Source organism: Mobula birostris, chromosome 1, assembly GCF_030028105.1.
Source record: "Mobula birostris isolate sMobBir1 chromosome 1, sMobBir1.hap1, whole genome shotgun sequence".
Taxonomy (NCBI): Eukaryota; Metazoa; Chordata; class Chondrichthyes; order Myliobatiformes; family Myliobatidae; genus Mobula; species Mobula birostris.
Window position 1 is genome coordinate 127,555,137 of NC_092370.1, and position 17,767 is coordinate 127,572,903.

The window sequence follows — 17,767 nt, forward strand, 5'->3', positions numbered from 1 at the left end:
TTTGTTTAAAAAATGTGTGCCATTCTGCTGATGTTGGGTTAAAAGATTGTAGCAGTGAATAACGAAGGTAGATGTGTCTTCTGGTCTCAGATACAATGCACATCTTCCTTAGAAATGAACTCCAGATTCATGATGTGTTGTTAACTCAGTTGACAAAATAGAATGAATTAGATCAAAGTGGTTAGTAATTAAGACTGTGGCAATTGGTTCAAGAACTAGATGGTTGAAAGAAAGCAGCTGTTCTTGAAACTGGTCACGTGGGACTTCATGCTTCTGTACCCTCTGCCTGGTGGTAACTTCAAGAAGATGGCAAGGCCTGCTTGGCAGGGGGTCTTTGATGGATGTTGCCTTCTTACAGGAAGCAAGGCCTCCCGTAGAATCGGTAGTGCGTGCCTGTGGTATATTGGTCTTGAGTTCACTACTCTGTGCAGGTTCTTAAGTTCCTGTGTATTTATTACCCGGGCACAATTCAGTCAATCAGGATACATTCAACAGCACTTTGTAGAATTTTGTTAGGAGTGTTCAATGACTAGTGGATCTTCCTAGAAAGAAAGTAAGGATGCTGACATGCCTTTGTTTTTGTAGTTATATAAGTGTGTTGGGCCTAGAAAAGATCATTTGTTAGGTTAATATCTAGGAATTTTAAGCTGTTGACTCTCTCCCAATGTAGACTGGGATGTGTTCCCCTCTTTACCCCTTCCTGAAGTCAGCAATCAGTGTTACTGACATTGATCGAGAGCGAAGTATCACTGGCATGTGTCATGAAATTTTGTTATGCGGGACCAGTACATTGCAGTACGTAACAATAAAAACTATGCATAAGAAGTTAAATTAAATAAATAGAGCAAAATGAGGGGAGGGGGGGGAGTATTGAGGTAGTGTTCATGGGTTCAATGTCCATTCAGAAAGGCAGAAGGAAAGACGCTGTTCCTGAATCTATGTGTGTGCCTTCAGGCTCCTGTACCTCCCATCAAGGGAAGAGGACATGCCCTGGGTGACGGGCATCCTTAATGATGGACATCACCTTTCAGAGGCACTGCTCCTTGAAGATGCCCTGGATGCTGCGGAGGCTAGTGCCCATGATGGAGCTGACTGAGTTTTCAACTTGTGGCAGCACCACTCAGCTACGTTTCCTAACTTCCTCTGTCTTGCTATTGAATATGTTAACATTCTCAACCTCCACAGTCCTCTCGAGAAGAGAATCCTAGATTCCCAATGTTTTTAGACATCTTTCTTTTCCCATCCTGAGACAAATCTCCCTGGTTTTAGTTGCCCCCCCTGCCCCCAGAAAGGAAGCAATCTCATGGTATTTACAATGTCAGGCACCCTTGAAATATTTTCATTAAATTTTGTAATTTCTTCTGCCATGTGAGGTTTTCTTCAAGGAGGTAAAATTCAGACAGTCTCACACTGTAGGTTTCTTCATTAGACCCTTATTTAGATCAGAGATGGGTCCCCCCCCCCCCCCCCACCCGGTCAGGTATTTCTGTACAACAACAAACATCTGTGAGGGGAAAAGAATTGCCAGCGTTTTGGGTCGAAACCCTGCATCAGGAATAGATTTGTCCTGATGCACAGTTTCAACCCGAAACATTAACATTTCCTTTTGTCCCAAAGATGTTTTTCGACCCATGAGTTCCTCCTGCAGATTTGTTTGTTACTCCAGCAACTGCAGACCTTTGAGATGTCAGAGACACCGTGATTGGCGTTATGATTAATGCAGGCGTTATGGCTGAAGGATGGGTGCTTGTGTTCGATATGCAATACGTTCTGTGTTCAAACTGTCTCCATCCACAGGTGTGGCCATTGTAAGAGTCTAGCACCAACCTGGGAGGAACTTGCCAAACAAGAGTTTCCTGGAATAAATGACATCAAGATTGCTGAAGTGGACTGCACAGCCCAACGCACTCTCTGTAATCAGTATTCGGTAGGTTTACAAGTAACATTAATTGGACACATTTGAAAGAAGTGGATCACTCTTTCAGCACAGTGATGCAGCATCAGAGCCACTGGGTCGCAGCTCGAGTGAGCCCAGTTTAATCCAAACCTCCGGTCCTGTGTATTTTGCATGCATGCCTTTTGACTCCGCATGGATCCTCGGGGTGCTCTGGTCGCGTAGGTAGGTTAATTGGCTGAATTGTGTGGGTGAGTGTTAGAACCTGGGGGGTCCTGAAGGAAATTTGAGGAGAATGATGCTGGATGTAAGTTGGAGCTTGATAGTCAGACTTAATGGGCTGAAGGGCCTGTTTCTTCAGTATTTCATGAATATGGATGAATTTCTGGCGCTAATTGTGAAGTCAGTGAGATATAGGCCGGTTAAGGTTAATTCTTTCGCTTCCTTTGGGATGCTATAAAGCAAGATGGTCTGCTCCCTCGGTAAAAGCCATCCACGGACACAATATTGCACCTCGCTAGCCCTGTCCACTGAGAGCCGGCACCAAGTAGAGTATCAGGGTCCTTTCCTGGATGGCCAGCCCTGTGACCTTGCATGCTGCAGGCTCATTGGATACAGAGGCACCAATCAAAGCCTGAGGGTTTGACCGTGCCCATACGGGTTTGATCTCAGGTGACCAAAGGGAGGCCCTGGATCCCTGATGATGTCCGGGTTCCTGGACTTGTAAGCTGCATGTTGGTTTATTTCTGTCGCTGGGCCGGGTAAGGTGTTCCTTCTGGCATTTTGAGCTCTTAATTTGATTTTAAAATCAGCTAAACCTAGTGTAACAGAACACAGTGGGTGCCAGTCATAACTAACTAGTCTTGTTCCAAGGAATGATGAGCTGTATTGTGTTTGTCAGGTGATAATTTTTTTGAGGACTGGTTACTATGGTGATATTTGCTGCATTTTGGTAGTTACCATAGTAACTGCATTTTAGATGGGAAGATAGATTATCATTAGCCAACATCCTTGATGCCTCAAATGTTTTACATTTATTTCCTGTAAATATTTGGAAGTGTAATCATTTACTAGCTTCAGAGCCTTGTGCACAGATAAGAGTGAATTATAGTTCCAAGTTGCATGTGTTAATAGACTGCATAAGATCACAAATGTGTACATTTGGGGGCCAGTGGTGATGTTCAGCATTTGCAGAATTTGGTTATAAGTTGATAAATGGGGAAATGAGACCAGTGGTCTTGGGATGGACTCAATGGGCCAAATGGCCTTGATCCGTATGGTAAGGAAACATTACATGATGGCAGAGCTGGCATTTTGCACAAGACTTGAAGGTTTTATGCTTGCATTTAGTATGGCATAAGGTTTAAAGGGCCTAAAATGCTAAGTGATAGGCATGGGTCAACAGCACAACATTATTTCTGCTGTTTGGGGATTAGAACCAAATAATTAAAGTTGTAACATTGGCATAAAATCATGCCTTTTTATTAAGTTAGGGCTAAAGTCTCTGGCGTGTTTGGTAACTTAAGTTCCTATAACCTAGTTAGCCAAGCTTTCAAAGTTTCTTATAACTTCAAACATCTCCATTGGGAGTGAGATGAGATTTTCACCACTGTATGAGCGAAGGTCAGGATGTTGGCTGGTCCATCACACACTACTAAATACTGAAATACTACTTCAAATGCCCTTCCAACACTATGTCCTGGATGTGGCATAGGAGGGGAAATACAAGGGTTTACTCCAGTGTTTTACACACAGTAGTCTGTTTTTGGGGAAAGCTGCCGAAGGGAAGGTAGAGGCACAATAACATGTAAAAGACATTTGTGGATGGTAACAGTGAAATGCAGGTATTTAAGTGGGCACCTCAGTTGGCGTAGATGAGCTAGGCTGAAGAGTTTTATTTCTATGCTGTATGACTCTGATTTATGCAACGAAACTAATTACGGTCCCTGCACAACGTGAGAGAAAATCTAAGTATTTTTAACGGGGTTTTATTTATTTTTAAAAAATTATTTAGAGATACAGCATTGGACAGGCCGAACAAGCAGTGCCACCCAGCAATGCACATATTTAATTCTAGCCTAATCAATGGACAATTTATAACTTTCCAACTGGTATGTCTTTGGACTGGGGCGGGGGGTGGGGTGGAGAAGATATAAACCAGAGCACCTGGTGGAAACCCACAGAGTCGTGGGGAGAATGTACAGACTCCTTACAGAGAGCGGTGGGATTGAACTCCCAGCTTTAGCCGCCCCGAGGTCTAAAAGTGTTATGCTATCGTAGCACCCACAAATTTTGAATTATTGATCGGTGAATTTGCTTGCAGGTTCGTGGTTATCCAACACTGCTGCTTTTCCGTGGAGGTCAGAAGCTAAATGAGCACAATGGAGCCAGGGATCTGGACACGCTCCACAGGTTCATCCTCCAGCAAGCCAGAGACGAACTGTAAGGTGCACAGCTGCCACCTCTTGTTATTGATATACAATTGTGTCCAAACTTGTAATTGTGTTGTATACTTACTCCTCAGTCAAGGTATGTTCCTTCAGCAACCTCCAGCCTTGGGATTGGTTAAATTGTCTGTGCTTTTTAATCAGAGTGGTGCCTTCTGTACGTGTGTGGAAATGCGTGTGTGTGTCTAGAAAGGAAAGATTTTACTTCTTGTGCCTGCCAGCGTAACACTTTATGTGAATGTGGTTTATAAGTAGTTAACAGACAATCATCTGTACCTGATTAGTAAATGCAGTACTATGGGCATAAAACAGAATACCTCAGCGTATCTTCAAGCCACATTCACCTGTGTGCGTTATTGGAAGGAGGAGCTGGCAGTCTGTGTAGTGAGTGACTGTTGGATTTGTAGAGTTTTATTAAAATGTGGTTGCTTAACATAATCAAATCACTTGTTGAAACTGAGATTCAAGTCACTTTTTGACCACTTTGGTGGGGGGGGGGGGGGGAGGTTAAAACAGACAATGCAGTAGTTACCATGTAACACTTGCACCCCCTTTTTAAGATGTCGTTATGCATTGAACAACCTTGCAGTTTATTAAGATTAATTAACTTGAGGCTGTTCTTTAAAGTGAATCGGAGATGGTGGCTAAAAGAACTACAGTGTATTTCATCTTATGCCAGTGTGTGTGTTTTTTTTTAAAGATCTTAAATCTCTTCTCAAAACAGCAAACGGTACAGTCCATGGTAGTGGCTGTTGTAGTCAGATACACTTTAAGCATTGAGTTACATTGAGCAACACCAGACCCAAGATGTAGAATTGCTCACTATTCATACATACTGCTGCAAATGAGTGAGCAAACTACACAGGAAAACCACTTAATTTTAACATCCTTTATTGTTAGCATGTGTGTTAGGAGAATGAATTGTATGTCTCCAGGTGAGAGGTGGATAGCAGTAAAAGTTGAGTGTGGTCGGCACTTAATTTTTTTGTACAATAAAATCATGAAACAAAATGTGAGATGCTACATCAAAAGTTTACATTACTTGGCATTTTCTAATAAAAAAAATGTAAATGATTGTCCAGAGTGTGTTTCATAAAAGTAACGTGCAGTTTCTGTCCAAACCAGGGTTGTGATAAGTGGCCTTAATTTTTTCATAATGTTCATTGTGGTTTACATCATTGGTCCCTTATCTCACACACATACACACACACACACACTGCTTCATCCACCCTTAAAAGCCATTAACTGTAAGCAATGTCATTACAGCTCCTAGTTACCAAACCCAAAAACAAATAAATTACATTTATGAAAACTATGTACAAAATATATTACAACTGCCTTTAAGTAGATTATTTCTTTTTTTTTTAAATTGTAAACATTATTTACAGAGGTATTGCTTAAAGAGTTTTTTAATGATTGCCATATGCTGAGGATTTGGCTCCTCCAGTAGTTTCAGTACACCTGAAGATGAGATTCCACACACGCCCCTTTAATGACAGCCGCATGCTCTGACCACCATGTTCCTGTACTTTTTTAATATAACGTTTGAGCTGTCGTCAAAGAAGAGCACAGAAATTGCATTCAGCTTAGTGGGAGCACAGCAGGGCTTGGGTATGTAGTCCGGGTTCATAAGATGGACCTATGTACAAGGAGATTTGAAACAGGCCCATTAGCAAAAAAATTAGCATTTAATGCAACACTGAAGTTAACAGAATGTAGCAGAAGCTTTATCCTTTCCTCACGCACTGCATATTCCACTCCTGAAACATTTCTAGTGAAATGGAATCTGTGTCTATGACTTAATCACTCTCTGCAAACCCATTTTCATAGTGCTCCAAACATTAGCCTATAAGTATTGATTCCACTGGCTGGAATTGAACATGCAGAGGTACAAACAGATGGTGTAGATGTTCTTAGCAGCTGTTTAATTAAAAGTCAAATTTCTCCCAATAGGAATTCTTTAAACAATAGCTATTGGTAGATTATAACTGCTGAGTACAGACTGTGGGGGGGGGGGGGGGGGGGGAGTTATTCAAGATTAAATGAAGTTGCCACGTAATCCTACCACCTCCCTCTATTTAAAACCCACACCTGGCAGTCAGTTCTTCCCACCCTTCAATGGTTAGAGGTTATTAGAAGTGGAGCTAAGTAGTAATCGGACAGTCATTGCAATGCCAGCTTTCTGTTTGTGGTATGCAATCCCGTAGGGGAAGCTGCCATGGTAATTTTGACTCTAGTTTCTCAACTATGGCTTGGTTGCTATTCCTATCTTTAATTGCTTCCTATTCATTAGCAAGTTTGTTTCGGTGCAGATATCTGGGGAGCACTCAACAAGTATTCTGTGTGGCTAACAAAAATAAAATGAAATTCCTGTAAGTACCCAGCAGGCCAGGCAGCATCTGTGGAAAGGGGGAGAGAGAGTTAAAGTTAACATTCAGGTCAGTGGGCTACCATCAGAACAGGGAAAGACGTTGGGGGTGGGGGAGGATGTCTTAAGTTGCTGAGAAGGCAGCTGGAGGGATGAAAAAGACAAAAGGATTTTCTGTAATATAGTGAGACAAATGGGTTGTTGAGGCAATTGTGCTTCTGCCGGACAAGGCTGACAATACATATGTTCACAGAGTATATTAATAGACAGGAAAAACTGAGGTAAAATCACAGGTAGCAGAAAAGGCTGGTTCTGACACAATGAATTTAGAATTTGATAGAGAATAGAAGACTACAAATGTGCCCAGATTTAGGGAAAGGGGTGTTTTTCTTCAATCTTGCATGCTTTCAATGGCATATCTTGTCTGGCCATTATCCGATCAAATATTTTGAAGAGGTGAGAAAGCACATTGAGGAGGATGGGCAGTAGATGTCTTACTAAAGGTCCTACATGTTGGTTAGAGCCCATGAGAGGCAATTTGGTAAACTGAATCTAAAATCGTCTTGGTAACAGGATTCAGAGGGTGATGGTAGAGGGATGTTTTTGTGATTAGGTGCCTGTGACTTCTGGTTGTCCGCTGGGACCTCGGCTGTTATAACATGCATGAATGATCAGTGAAGTCGCAGATGACAGACAGGTGGAGTTGTTGACAGTGTGGAAGGCAGTCTTATGCTACAAGGAGATATCAATGTGATGGTGAAATGGGGTGCAAAATGGTGAGGCGGTGAACTTTAGCAATAAGGCTAGGACATACCCCATAAATGTTAGGGTACCAGGGAGAATTGCGGAGCAGAGAGACCTTGGTATACAAATTTAGAGTGTTAAAGGGCATAACAACGTGTTTCAGAAGGCATACGGGATACTGGCTTTCTTTAGTCAGGGCACCAAATACAAGAACAGGGAAGTTATCCTCCGGCTTTACAGAATATTGATCAGATCTCAGCTGAGGTACAGTTTACATTTCTGGTCACCACACTTGTATGTGATAGTGGCAGAGAGTGTGGGGAACACTGTCCAGGATGGAGCATTTTGGTTTTGAGGTTACAAAGAGGACAGGATTGAGGTATATAAAATTGAGGAGTATAGATAAGGTAGGCTGCAGGAAACCTTTGCCCACATCAGAGTTAGCTATAACTTGGACAGATTTGGAGTAAGGGGGTAAGAAATTTGGAGGTGATCCGAAGGGAGCCTTTTTCGTTCTGAGGAATGAGTACAGGGCCTGAGAGAGCGGTGGAAGCAGAGACACTGTCATCTCTTAGGAGCGTCTACGTAAGCACTTGGATAAGGCATCGAAGGTTATGGGCTGGAAGATGGGATTAACACAGGCCGGTTTCCACTAATTGTAGATGAGGTGGGTCAAATAGCTAGATTCCTTAAGAACAGACAGTAAGACAGAGGGTTAGACTTGGGGCATTTGGCCCAAACTCTGCTTTGTCATTTGCTCATGGCTGATTTGTTTTATCTCTCAACCTCATTCCCTGGCCTTCTCCTCATAACCTTTGACACCCTTACTAATCAAGTACCTATCATCCCTGCTTTAAATATACCCATTTCCATGGATTCAGCACCCTCTAGATAAAGAAATTCCCCCTATTCTCTGTCCTAAAAGAGCGTCATTCAATTCTGAGGTTGTGTCCTCCGAGTCTAGACCCTCTCAAGCATTTGAAAAATTTCTCTCCGCATCTACAAGGTGTTTCACTGAGATCCCTCTCATTTTTCTAAACTCCAGTGGGTACAAGCCCAAAGCCATCAAACACTGCTCATACATTAACACTTCCATTCCCAGGATCATTCTCGGAAACCTCCTCTGGACCCTCTCTAAAGCCAGCATATCCTTTCTCAGATATATGGCTCAATACTCCATATGCGGCTTTATAAAATCTCAGCATGCCTTGCTTTTGTATTCTAGTCCTCAAAATGAATGGTACATTGCATTTGCTTTCCTTACTGCTGATTCAACCTGCAAGTTACGCTTTAGGGAATTTTACACTAGAACTCCCAAGCAACGCACATTTTCCGGTCCTGATGAAGTATTTTGGCCTGAAATGTCGACTGTTTACTCTTTTCCATAGACAGTGCTTGGCCTCTTCCTAGAGATGCTGCCTGGCCTGCTGCGTTCACCAGCAACTTTTATGTGAGTGCTTGGCCTGCTGAGTTCCATCTGTATTTTGTAGATGTTGCTTGGATTTCCGACATCTGCAGATTTTCTTGTCTAGGACTCCCAAATCTGTTTGCGCTTCCAATTTCTGAATTTGCTCCTCATTTAGAAAACAGTCTAAACCTTTGTTCCTTCTACCAAAGTGCATGACCGTACACTTCCCGACACTATATTCCATCTGTCACTTCTTTCCCATTCTCCTAACCTGTCTCAAGTCCTTCTGCTGACTCCCTCCTTCCTCCACACTACTTGCCCCTCACCTATCTTTGTATCTGCAATCTTGGCCATAAAGCCATCCATTCTTTATCCAAATCATTAATATACTATGTGAAAAACAGTGGTTCAACGCTGACACCTTGGAGCAGCAGTAGTCACCAGCAGACCCTTTATGCACGCTCTTTGCCATCTGCTAGTCACCCAATTTCCTTCATATGTTGGTATCTTTCCTATAGAGTCACAGAACGCTATAGCGCAGAAGCAAGCCTGTTGGCCCATCTAGTCCATGCCAAACTATTTAAACTGCCTAACCCCATCATCCTCCTCCCCTCCCATCTAGATACTTATCCAAACTTCTCTTAAACCAGCGGTCCCCAACCACTGGGCTGCAAAGCATGTGCTACCAGGCCGCAAGGAACGATACGAGTCAGCTGCACCTTTCCTCATTCCCTGTCACGCACTGTTGAACTTGAACATAGGGTTGCCAACTGTCCCGTATTAGCCGGGACATCCCGTATATTGGGCTAACTTGGTTTGTCCCATATTTCCCCCGCTAAGGTAGAGCGTTCCTATGAAACCTTTCGTGCTGAAATGGCCTAAAGCGAAGAAGCAATTACCATTAATTTATATGGGAAAATTTTTGAGTGTTCCCAGACCCAAAAAATAACCTACCAAATCATACCAGATAACACATAAAACTGAAAATAAATAACACTAACATATAGTAAAAGCAGGAATGATATGATAAATACATAGCCTATATAAAGTAGAAATAATGTATGTACAGTATAGTCAGGAAGATGAAGGCAAAACAGATTTGTGGGAAAATCAACACGTACGCACATGCGCACGTCACGCATGCACACACAGGTGCCCCCACAAGGCTTCATGGTCATGGTAGTCTTTCCTGGGGTAAAGTGTCCCGGGATTTGACTGCTACTTTTGTCCCTTATTTGGGAGTGAGAAAGTTGGCAACCCTAACTGTAAAAGACATGTTGAGGTGAGTTTAACCCTACTTGGATACCGCCCCCCCCACCCCCGGTCAGCCGGTCTGCAAGAATATTGTCAATATTAAACCGGTCCGCGGTGCAGAAAAGGTTGGGGACCCCTGTCTTAAACGTTGAAATCAAAATCGGATCCACCACTTGTGCTGGCAGCTTGTTCCACACTCTCACCACCCTCTGAGTGAAGAAGTTTCCCCCTCATGTTTTCCTTAAACATTTCTCCTTTCACCCCATAACCCATGACCTCTAGTTGGCGTCTCACCCAACCTCAGCTCTAACCTATTCAATCTTTCATTATAACTTGGGTCCTCCAGTGCTGGCAACATACTTGTAAATTTTCTCCAAGATATTTCAATGTTATTTACATCTTTCCTGTAGGTAGGTGACCAGAACTGTACCCCATACCAACAGCTCCTGCACTCAGTACTTTGACCTATGAAGGCCTATGTGCCAAGCTTTCCTCACAACCTTTGTGTGGTACCTTGTCAAAGGCTTTTTAAAAATCCAAGTTCACAGCAATATCTCCACAGTCTATCCTGCCTGTTATTTCATCAAGAACCGCAACAGATTTGTCAGGCAAAATTTCCCCTAAAGGAAACTATGCTGACTTCATCCTATTTTATCACGTGCCTCCAAGTAATCCCAAACCTCATCCTTAATGGACTCTAATATCTCCTTAAGTGAAGTCAGGCCTATAATTTCCTGTTTTCTGCCTCCCTTCATAAATTTTTGAATGATCTGCGATTTTCTAGTCCTCTGGAACCACTCCAGAATCTAGTGATTCTTGAAAGATTATTACTAATACCTCCACAATCTTTTCAGCTACTACTTTCACAACCCAGAGGTATAGTCCATCTGGTCCAGGTGACTTATCTATCTGAAGACCTTTCAGCTTCTTAAGCACCTTATCCTTAGTAATAGTGACTACTCATTCCTGCTTCTTGGCACTCAAATGTCTGCATGCTGCTGGTGTCTTCCACAGTGAAGACTGACACAAAATATCCATTAGGTTTGTCCCCCATTACTACCTCTGCAGCATCATTTTTCAGCAGTCCAATGTCCACTCTTGACTTTCTTTTGTTAGCTTTTAAAAGTTTCTTAATTATATAGATTCCCTCTATTTTTGCTTTATTTTATGCCCTCTCTTTAGCTTTTATACTGTCTTTGACTTCCCTTGTCAGCTACGGTTGCCTCATTGTCCTTTTAGAATGCTTCTTGTCTGGAATGAATCAATCCTGCAGCTTTCAAGTTACTCCCAGATATACCATCCATTGTTGCTGTACTCTGATCCCTGCTAGTGTCCCCTTCCAATCAACTTTGGCCAGCAAATTTCTCATGCCTCTGTGGTTACGTTTAGTCCACTGTGATTTTGAAAGATCTGATTTTAGCTTCTTCCTCTCAAACTGCAGAGAGAATTCTATCATATTATGATCACGGCCTCTGAAGAGCTCCTTCATCTTGAGCTCCCTAATCAAATTGGGTTAATTACACAACACTCAATCCAGGATTGCCTTTTCCCTAGCAGGTTCATCCAGAAGCTACTGTAAAAAGCCACCTCATAGGCATTCTACAAATTCCTCCTCTTGGGATCCAGTTCCAACCTGTTTTTTCCTATCGACCTGTAGTTTGAAATCCCCCATGACCACCATAACTTTTCCTTTTTTACATGAATTTTCTGTTGTTGTAATTTGTACCCCACTCCCCGGATACTGTTCAGACGCCTGCATATAACTCCCATCAGGGTCTTTTTAACTTTACAGTTTCTTAATTCTACCCACTAGGATCCTACATCTTCTGATCCTAGGTCACTTCTTTCTAAGGATTTGATTTAATTTTTTTTTAACCAACAAAGCCATCCCAGCCCCTCTGCTTATCTGCCTGTCTTAGATATTGTGTGCTCTTGGATGTTAAGCTCCCAGTTGCAACCTTTCTGCCACGGCTCCAGAATTTTATACCTGTAATCTCCAACTGTGCTACAAGATCATTTAAACAACAGGAATTCTGCAGATGCTGGAAATTCAAGCAACACACATCAAAGCTGCTGGTGAACGCAGCAGGCCAGGCAGCATCTCTAGGATGAGGTACAGTCAACGTTTCAGGCCCAGACCCTGCGTTCACCAGCAACTTTGATGTGGGTTACAAGATCATTTACCTTATTTTGTATACTGCATGCGTTCAAATATAACATCTTCAATCCTGTATTCCCCACCCTTTTCAATTTTGTCTCCAGGTTACCTGAAGTTAAATGATCCCTTTTTAAACTTTTTGGTTTATTATTTGTTCTGGAGACTCCGGTAACTTATCCTGCACTCTCTTTCCCCTTACATTATCCATACTTCTCAAGCTGTTGAACACTGTGCCCCCCCCCCTCACTATTTAGTTTAAAGCCTTACTCACAGGACCCTGGGTTCAAGTGGAGCCCATCCCATTGGAACAGCTTTTGTTCGCCAGTACTGGTGCCAATGTCCTGCAAGTTCAAACCCACTTCCCCCACACCAATCTTAGAACCACACATTTGTTCTCTGATCTGCACATGCCAATTTGCACGTGGTTCAGGTAAACAATCCAGAGATTATTACCTTTTCAGTTCTGCATTTTAATTGAGTCCCTAGCTGCTCACATTCCCTCAGGAGAACCTCTTAACTTGTTCTTCCCACATTGTTAGTACACACATGGACCACAACAATTGGACCTGTTGACTTCCATTGCAAATTCCTCTGCAGGTCAGAAGAGCTGTGTGACTTTAGAATTAATGACATGTCCTTGGTCAACATCAGATGGCCTTCCCTCCTTTGGAAACACCTGAAGTTTCATGCATGGATGTCAATGTGAGGTGGAAGATGGCAACCAGGGGATGTAATTCCCAGTACTGAACTCATTCCGTTGCAAGGAGTGGGTAGAAATATGAAACGATGGCTCCAATCTGCAGCTATAGTTGAATACTGGACACAGGAGGACAGAGGACCAATAGAAGTGGACTCATCACAGCCCCACTAACCTCATTTCTTCAAAGGTATAGTGTTGACATTAATCCCAACTCCTGCATAACAGGCTGGAAATCAGCTCCTAAGCAAAAATGTACCCGGATCTGGGCCGTACCCTCCAAATACCCGGACCTGTCTCTGGGTTTTTTTGCACTACCTTACTTTTCATTTTTCTATTTTCTATTTATGATTTATAATTTAAATTTTTAATATTTACTATCAATTTGTAATCTAGGGAGCCGGAAGCACAGAATCAAATATCGCTGTGATGATTGTACGTTCTAGTATCAATTGTTTGGTGACAATAAAATATAAAGTATAAAGAATTATCAATATATAACAGATTAGTTTAGTACCCGAATGCCCATTGCCTTGGTACGTTTGACTGAAACTAATCTGATGTAACATGAAATTCACAATGGTATTCAAAATGTTAGCCAACCTCTGCCTCACTAATGCTCCATTTAATAATGGGTTTAAACCAGATTCAGCAAGCACCACTTTAAGGCTGAATTAACTCCAAAATAAAACAAGGTGCCCTGGATCCAAATTCAAAAGAAAGTCAAAATGAAAGTTAAGGTTTCCTCAGTATGTTACTCACCAGTGTCTGAACAATGGCGTGATTCGTGGCGTTCATGTGTGCATTGAGCGGAAATGAGCATTCTCCATCACAGTAATAGGCTGCATAGCCTTCGGGTGCAATGATCCAGTCCTTTAGTGTGGGAGAAAAAAAAAATGGCATTGTGGAACTTTATAATTTTCACAGAAAACACCATGTGCTAGCTTAGCTGATGGTGTCAATGTCAATTTTCTTCCCCATCGTTCATTAGTGTTCTCTCTCCCCCCCCCCCCCCCCCCACCCGGGGATTATTCTCTGCACAGGCTGCTTCTCCAGCTATATTCTGCTAAGGAGGATTCCGCAGACTTCCAATATTCCAATATTTGGAATATTGTAATACTTCCAATATTTGAAAGAGTATTCCAATTCTAAATACCTCATCTCTTTTAGCAATTTGGAACCCAAGTTCCAATTCAACATTCTCTCTGAGTGTGAAGTTCACTTAGTGCAGGTTTGGAGGGATACTCATAAAAAATTCCATCCCACAAAGAACGCTTATTTCATGGAAGCCAACAGCATTAAAATGTGAATATGTCAGTGATACAGTGGATTTGTCTGGGATTGAAGAACAGCTCTGGGACTTCAATCCATCGGGTATGAATGGGTTTTTTTTTGTGCCTCACTCCTCTCTGCACTGTCACGAGGGCAGACGTACAACACAGTGCACTGAGCAAGCACACAAACCAGCAACAACTTTCCAACTACTCAAAACAATTCTGATGTCAACTGCTCCCAAACCCCAGGGTAGCTGATGTTTGGGCTTGGGATAGGGCCATCATTGGGTGCAAACCACCCCCTTCTAGTCCAAGTTACAAAGCTGAACCAGGGCCAAGCGTTTCATCCATCCCCTTGGATAATACGCTGTGAGAACTGGAAAGGTTTACTTTTGGCTCGGTCAGCTGGAGATATTTAGAAAGCCTCTGGATTTGCCTGGTGTTGAAGATGATACATTTCATGAACCAGAGAAACAGCTTAAAATAATTTCTCACACACTAAGTTATAAACTAGTCAGCACTGAATGAAAAGCCAGTGAAAGCACATCCAATGCCCAAAGGGAAAAGTTTGGAGGTCTTGCTAAAGAGTGGAAGAGAAGTGAAAAGAGCAGATCTACCAACGAAGGGTTTTAGGTCAAAGGACCTCAAATGCAGCATTACAGCACACTTCCATGGATACATAAAACTCATCCCCCTGACCAACTAATTTCTTGGACTAACCAGGCTGGTGAATATTGGCATAAGGAAATAACATGAGAAATAACAGAGTTGGTCAGTGCCTGGAATGCTCTGCCTAGGGTAGTGGTAGATGCTGATACAATAGAGATGTTTGAAAATTCATAGTAGGCACATGGATGTAAAATATGGAGGGCTTTGAGCTGCCTAGGAGGAAGGGCTAAGCTGATCGTGAAGTATATTTATATACTGTCGTGCGCCACTGAGCTCCTAGTGTGTGCTACTGTTGTATGTTCTATGTTAACATTGCTGCTCATCTGCCTCTTCCATGAAATCAAGGCAGGCCACAAAGTTGGTCAGGTTACAGATCTCTGTGGGTGAGCATTTTGGAGACAGCGACCACAGCTCCCAGAACTTTACCATTGCCTTTTAAAGGGACAGGAGCAGATGGTATGGGAGGGTACTTAACTGGGGGAGGAAAAATTATGATGCAATTCAACAGGAGCTACAGAGTGTAAATTGGGATCAGGTGTACTCAGGGAAACACACAACCAAAAATGTGTCAATTGTTTAGGGAGTACTTGCATGGGCTTCTGGATAGGTTTGTGCCATGGAGGTAGGGAGAGGATGGTGAGGTGAATGAACCATGATTGACAAGAGATGTGGAACATCTAGTCAAAGGGAAGAAAGAAGCATTCTTGAGGTTTGCGGAGCAAGGATCAGGCAGGGCTCTAAAGAGTTACAGGGTACCCAGGAAAGAGCTGGAGAACTAAAAATGTACGTCAGAAGGGCTTGGCAAGTAGGATGAAGGAAAACCCCAAAGGTATTCTACATATAAACAAAGAACAGTAGGATAACTAAAGTGAGGGTAGGACTAAACATGGATAAAAAGGAAATGGGATTGGAGTCAGAGGAGGTAGGAGATGTCTTTAACAAATACTTTGCTCTAGTGTTCAGTAGTAAGAGGGACCTTGATGTTTGTGAAGACAGAGTAAAGCGGGCTGATATGCTAGAGAAAGAGCATGTGGTGGAAATTTTGAAAATCATCAGGATAAGTAAGTCCCTGAGACCAGACAGGATATACCCCAGGTTACAATGGGAAGCGAGGCGAGAGATTGCTGCGCCTTTGGCGATGACCTCTGAATCCTCACTGGCTACAGGAGTAGTTCCAGGAAATTAGAGCATGGCAAATGTTATTCCTTTGATCGAGAAAGGTAATAGGGATCGGCCAGTGAGTCGTACATCAGTGATGGCAAACTACTGGAAAGGATTCTTAGAGTCAGGATTTACAAGCATTTGGAGGAGCACAGTCTAATTCCTTTGTGAAGGACAGGTCATGCCTCATGAGCCTGAATGAATTCTTCAAGGATGTGACAAAACAAATCGAAAAAGGTAGAGCAGTGGATGTGCTGTACAGGATATGGATTTTACTAAGGTGCTCAACAAAGTTCCCCAAAGTCGGCTCATTCACAAAGTCAGGAGGTATAGGATTTCAGAATTGGCTTGCCTATAGAAGGCAGAGGACGGTAATAGATGGAACATAGTCTGCAGGGAGGTCAGTGACCAGTGGTGTTCCACAGGGATCTGTTCTGGGACACCTGATCTTTGTGATTTTTATACATGACTTGGATGAAGAAGTGGAAGGAACGGACATTAAGTTTGCAGATGGCACGAAGGTTGGTGTAATAAAAAATGGCTGAGAAGTGACAGATGGAGTTCAACCCAGAAAAGTGTGAAGTACAAGTTGATTGGGTGATTAAAAAGATGTATGGTTTGGGAGATTGAAGTCAAGAGGCATGAGGTAATGTTACAATCTGTAAAACTCTGGTTAGACTACACTTGGAGTATTATGTTCAGTTACGGTCGCCTCATTATAGAAAGGTTGTGGAAGCTTTATGGGTGCAGTGGACATTGAGCAGGATGCCGCATGCATTAGGGAACGTGTCTTATGAGGAAAGGTTGAGCAAGCTGGGGGTTATTTTCTTAGAAGTGAAGGAAGATGAGGTGACTTGATAGAGAAGTTTAAGATGGTAAGGTTGGAGGAACAACACCTCATATTCTGTCCGGGTAGCCCTCAACCGAATGGCATGAACATCGATTTCTCCAACTTTTGATAACTTTTCCCCTTCCATTTTTTTCAATCCCCCACTCTGGCCTCTCTACCTTATTTCCTCACCCGTCCATCACACCCTCCCCCCCCACCCCCGTGCGTCTCCTCCTATTTCTCCCATGGTCCACTCTCCTCTCCTATTAGATTCCTTGTTCTTCAGTCCGTTATCTTTTCTACCTATCACCTCATAGCTTCTGATTTCATTTCCTCCCTCCCCCACCCACTTGGCTTCACCTATCACCTTCTAGCTTGTGCTCCTTTCCCGTTCCCTACCTTCTTTATTCTGGCATCTTCTCCCTTCTTTTCCAGTCCTGAAAAAAGGACCTCAGCCCAAAATGTTGCCTATTTATTCCCCTCCAGCATTTTGCCTATGTTGCTACAGGGTGAACAGCTGGTGCCTTTTTGTTTCCCAAGGGTGGAAATGGCCAAGAGAAGAGAGCACTCCTCTATGTTCTAATTGCTCGCTCCCAACGTTGGCTTTGGTATGCTGATTTGTTCTTTCTTTACATCCAATACTTTCAGCCACAGATTCCCAGTCACAAAATTCTGCTCCAGTGCTGAGACGTGAACACAACAATCCTGACTGGCAGGCCTGTGCGGTGCTGTACAGTACAGAGGAAGTAATGCCCGCTGGAGGTGCTGGCTGTCATACAAGCGTCTCCCTGCTCCCTCAGACAGACAATCCGTTAGCAGTATTGGGCAGGTTGATGGATTAAGACTTTGACTAGGATCCCTATC

At 42.8% G+C, this 17,767-nt stretch overlaps 2 protein-coding genes across 5 annotated transcripts in view; one reads left to right on the forward strand and one right to left on the reverse strand.

The window, feature by feature from the left end:
* Positions 1-5,417, forward strand: part of txndc5 (thioredoxin domain containing 5) — a 31,670-nt gene extending 26,253 nt beyond the window's left edge. For all 4 annotated transcript variants that reach the window (XM_072261841.1, XM_072261850.1, XM_072261831.1 and 1 more), the window contains 2 exons: positions 1,798-1,927; positions 4,218-5,417. In XM_072261841.1, the coding sequence (XP_072117942.1) occupies positions 1,798-1,927; positions 4,218-4,340 (253 nt within the window). In that variant the 3' untranslated portion in view covers positions 4,341-5,417. The remainder of the gene's footprint in view (positions 1-1,797; positions 1,928-4,217) is intronic.
* The window catches only part of bmp6 (bone morphogenetic protein 6), a 164,882-nt gene continuing 152,330 nt past the window's right edge, over positions 5,216-17,767 (reverse strand). Inside the window, exons 6-7 of the mRNA XM_072261818.1 lie at positions 13,733-13,843; positions 5,216-5,980 (exon numbers count right to left, since the gene is read on the reverse strand). Coding sequence (XP_072117919.1) covers positions 5,831-5,980; positions 13,733-13,843 — 261 coding nt within the window. The 3' untranslated portion in view covers positions 5,216-5,830. The remainder of the gene's footprint in view (positions 5,981-13,732; positions 13,844-17,767) is intronic.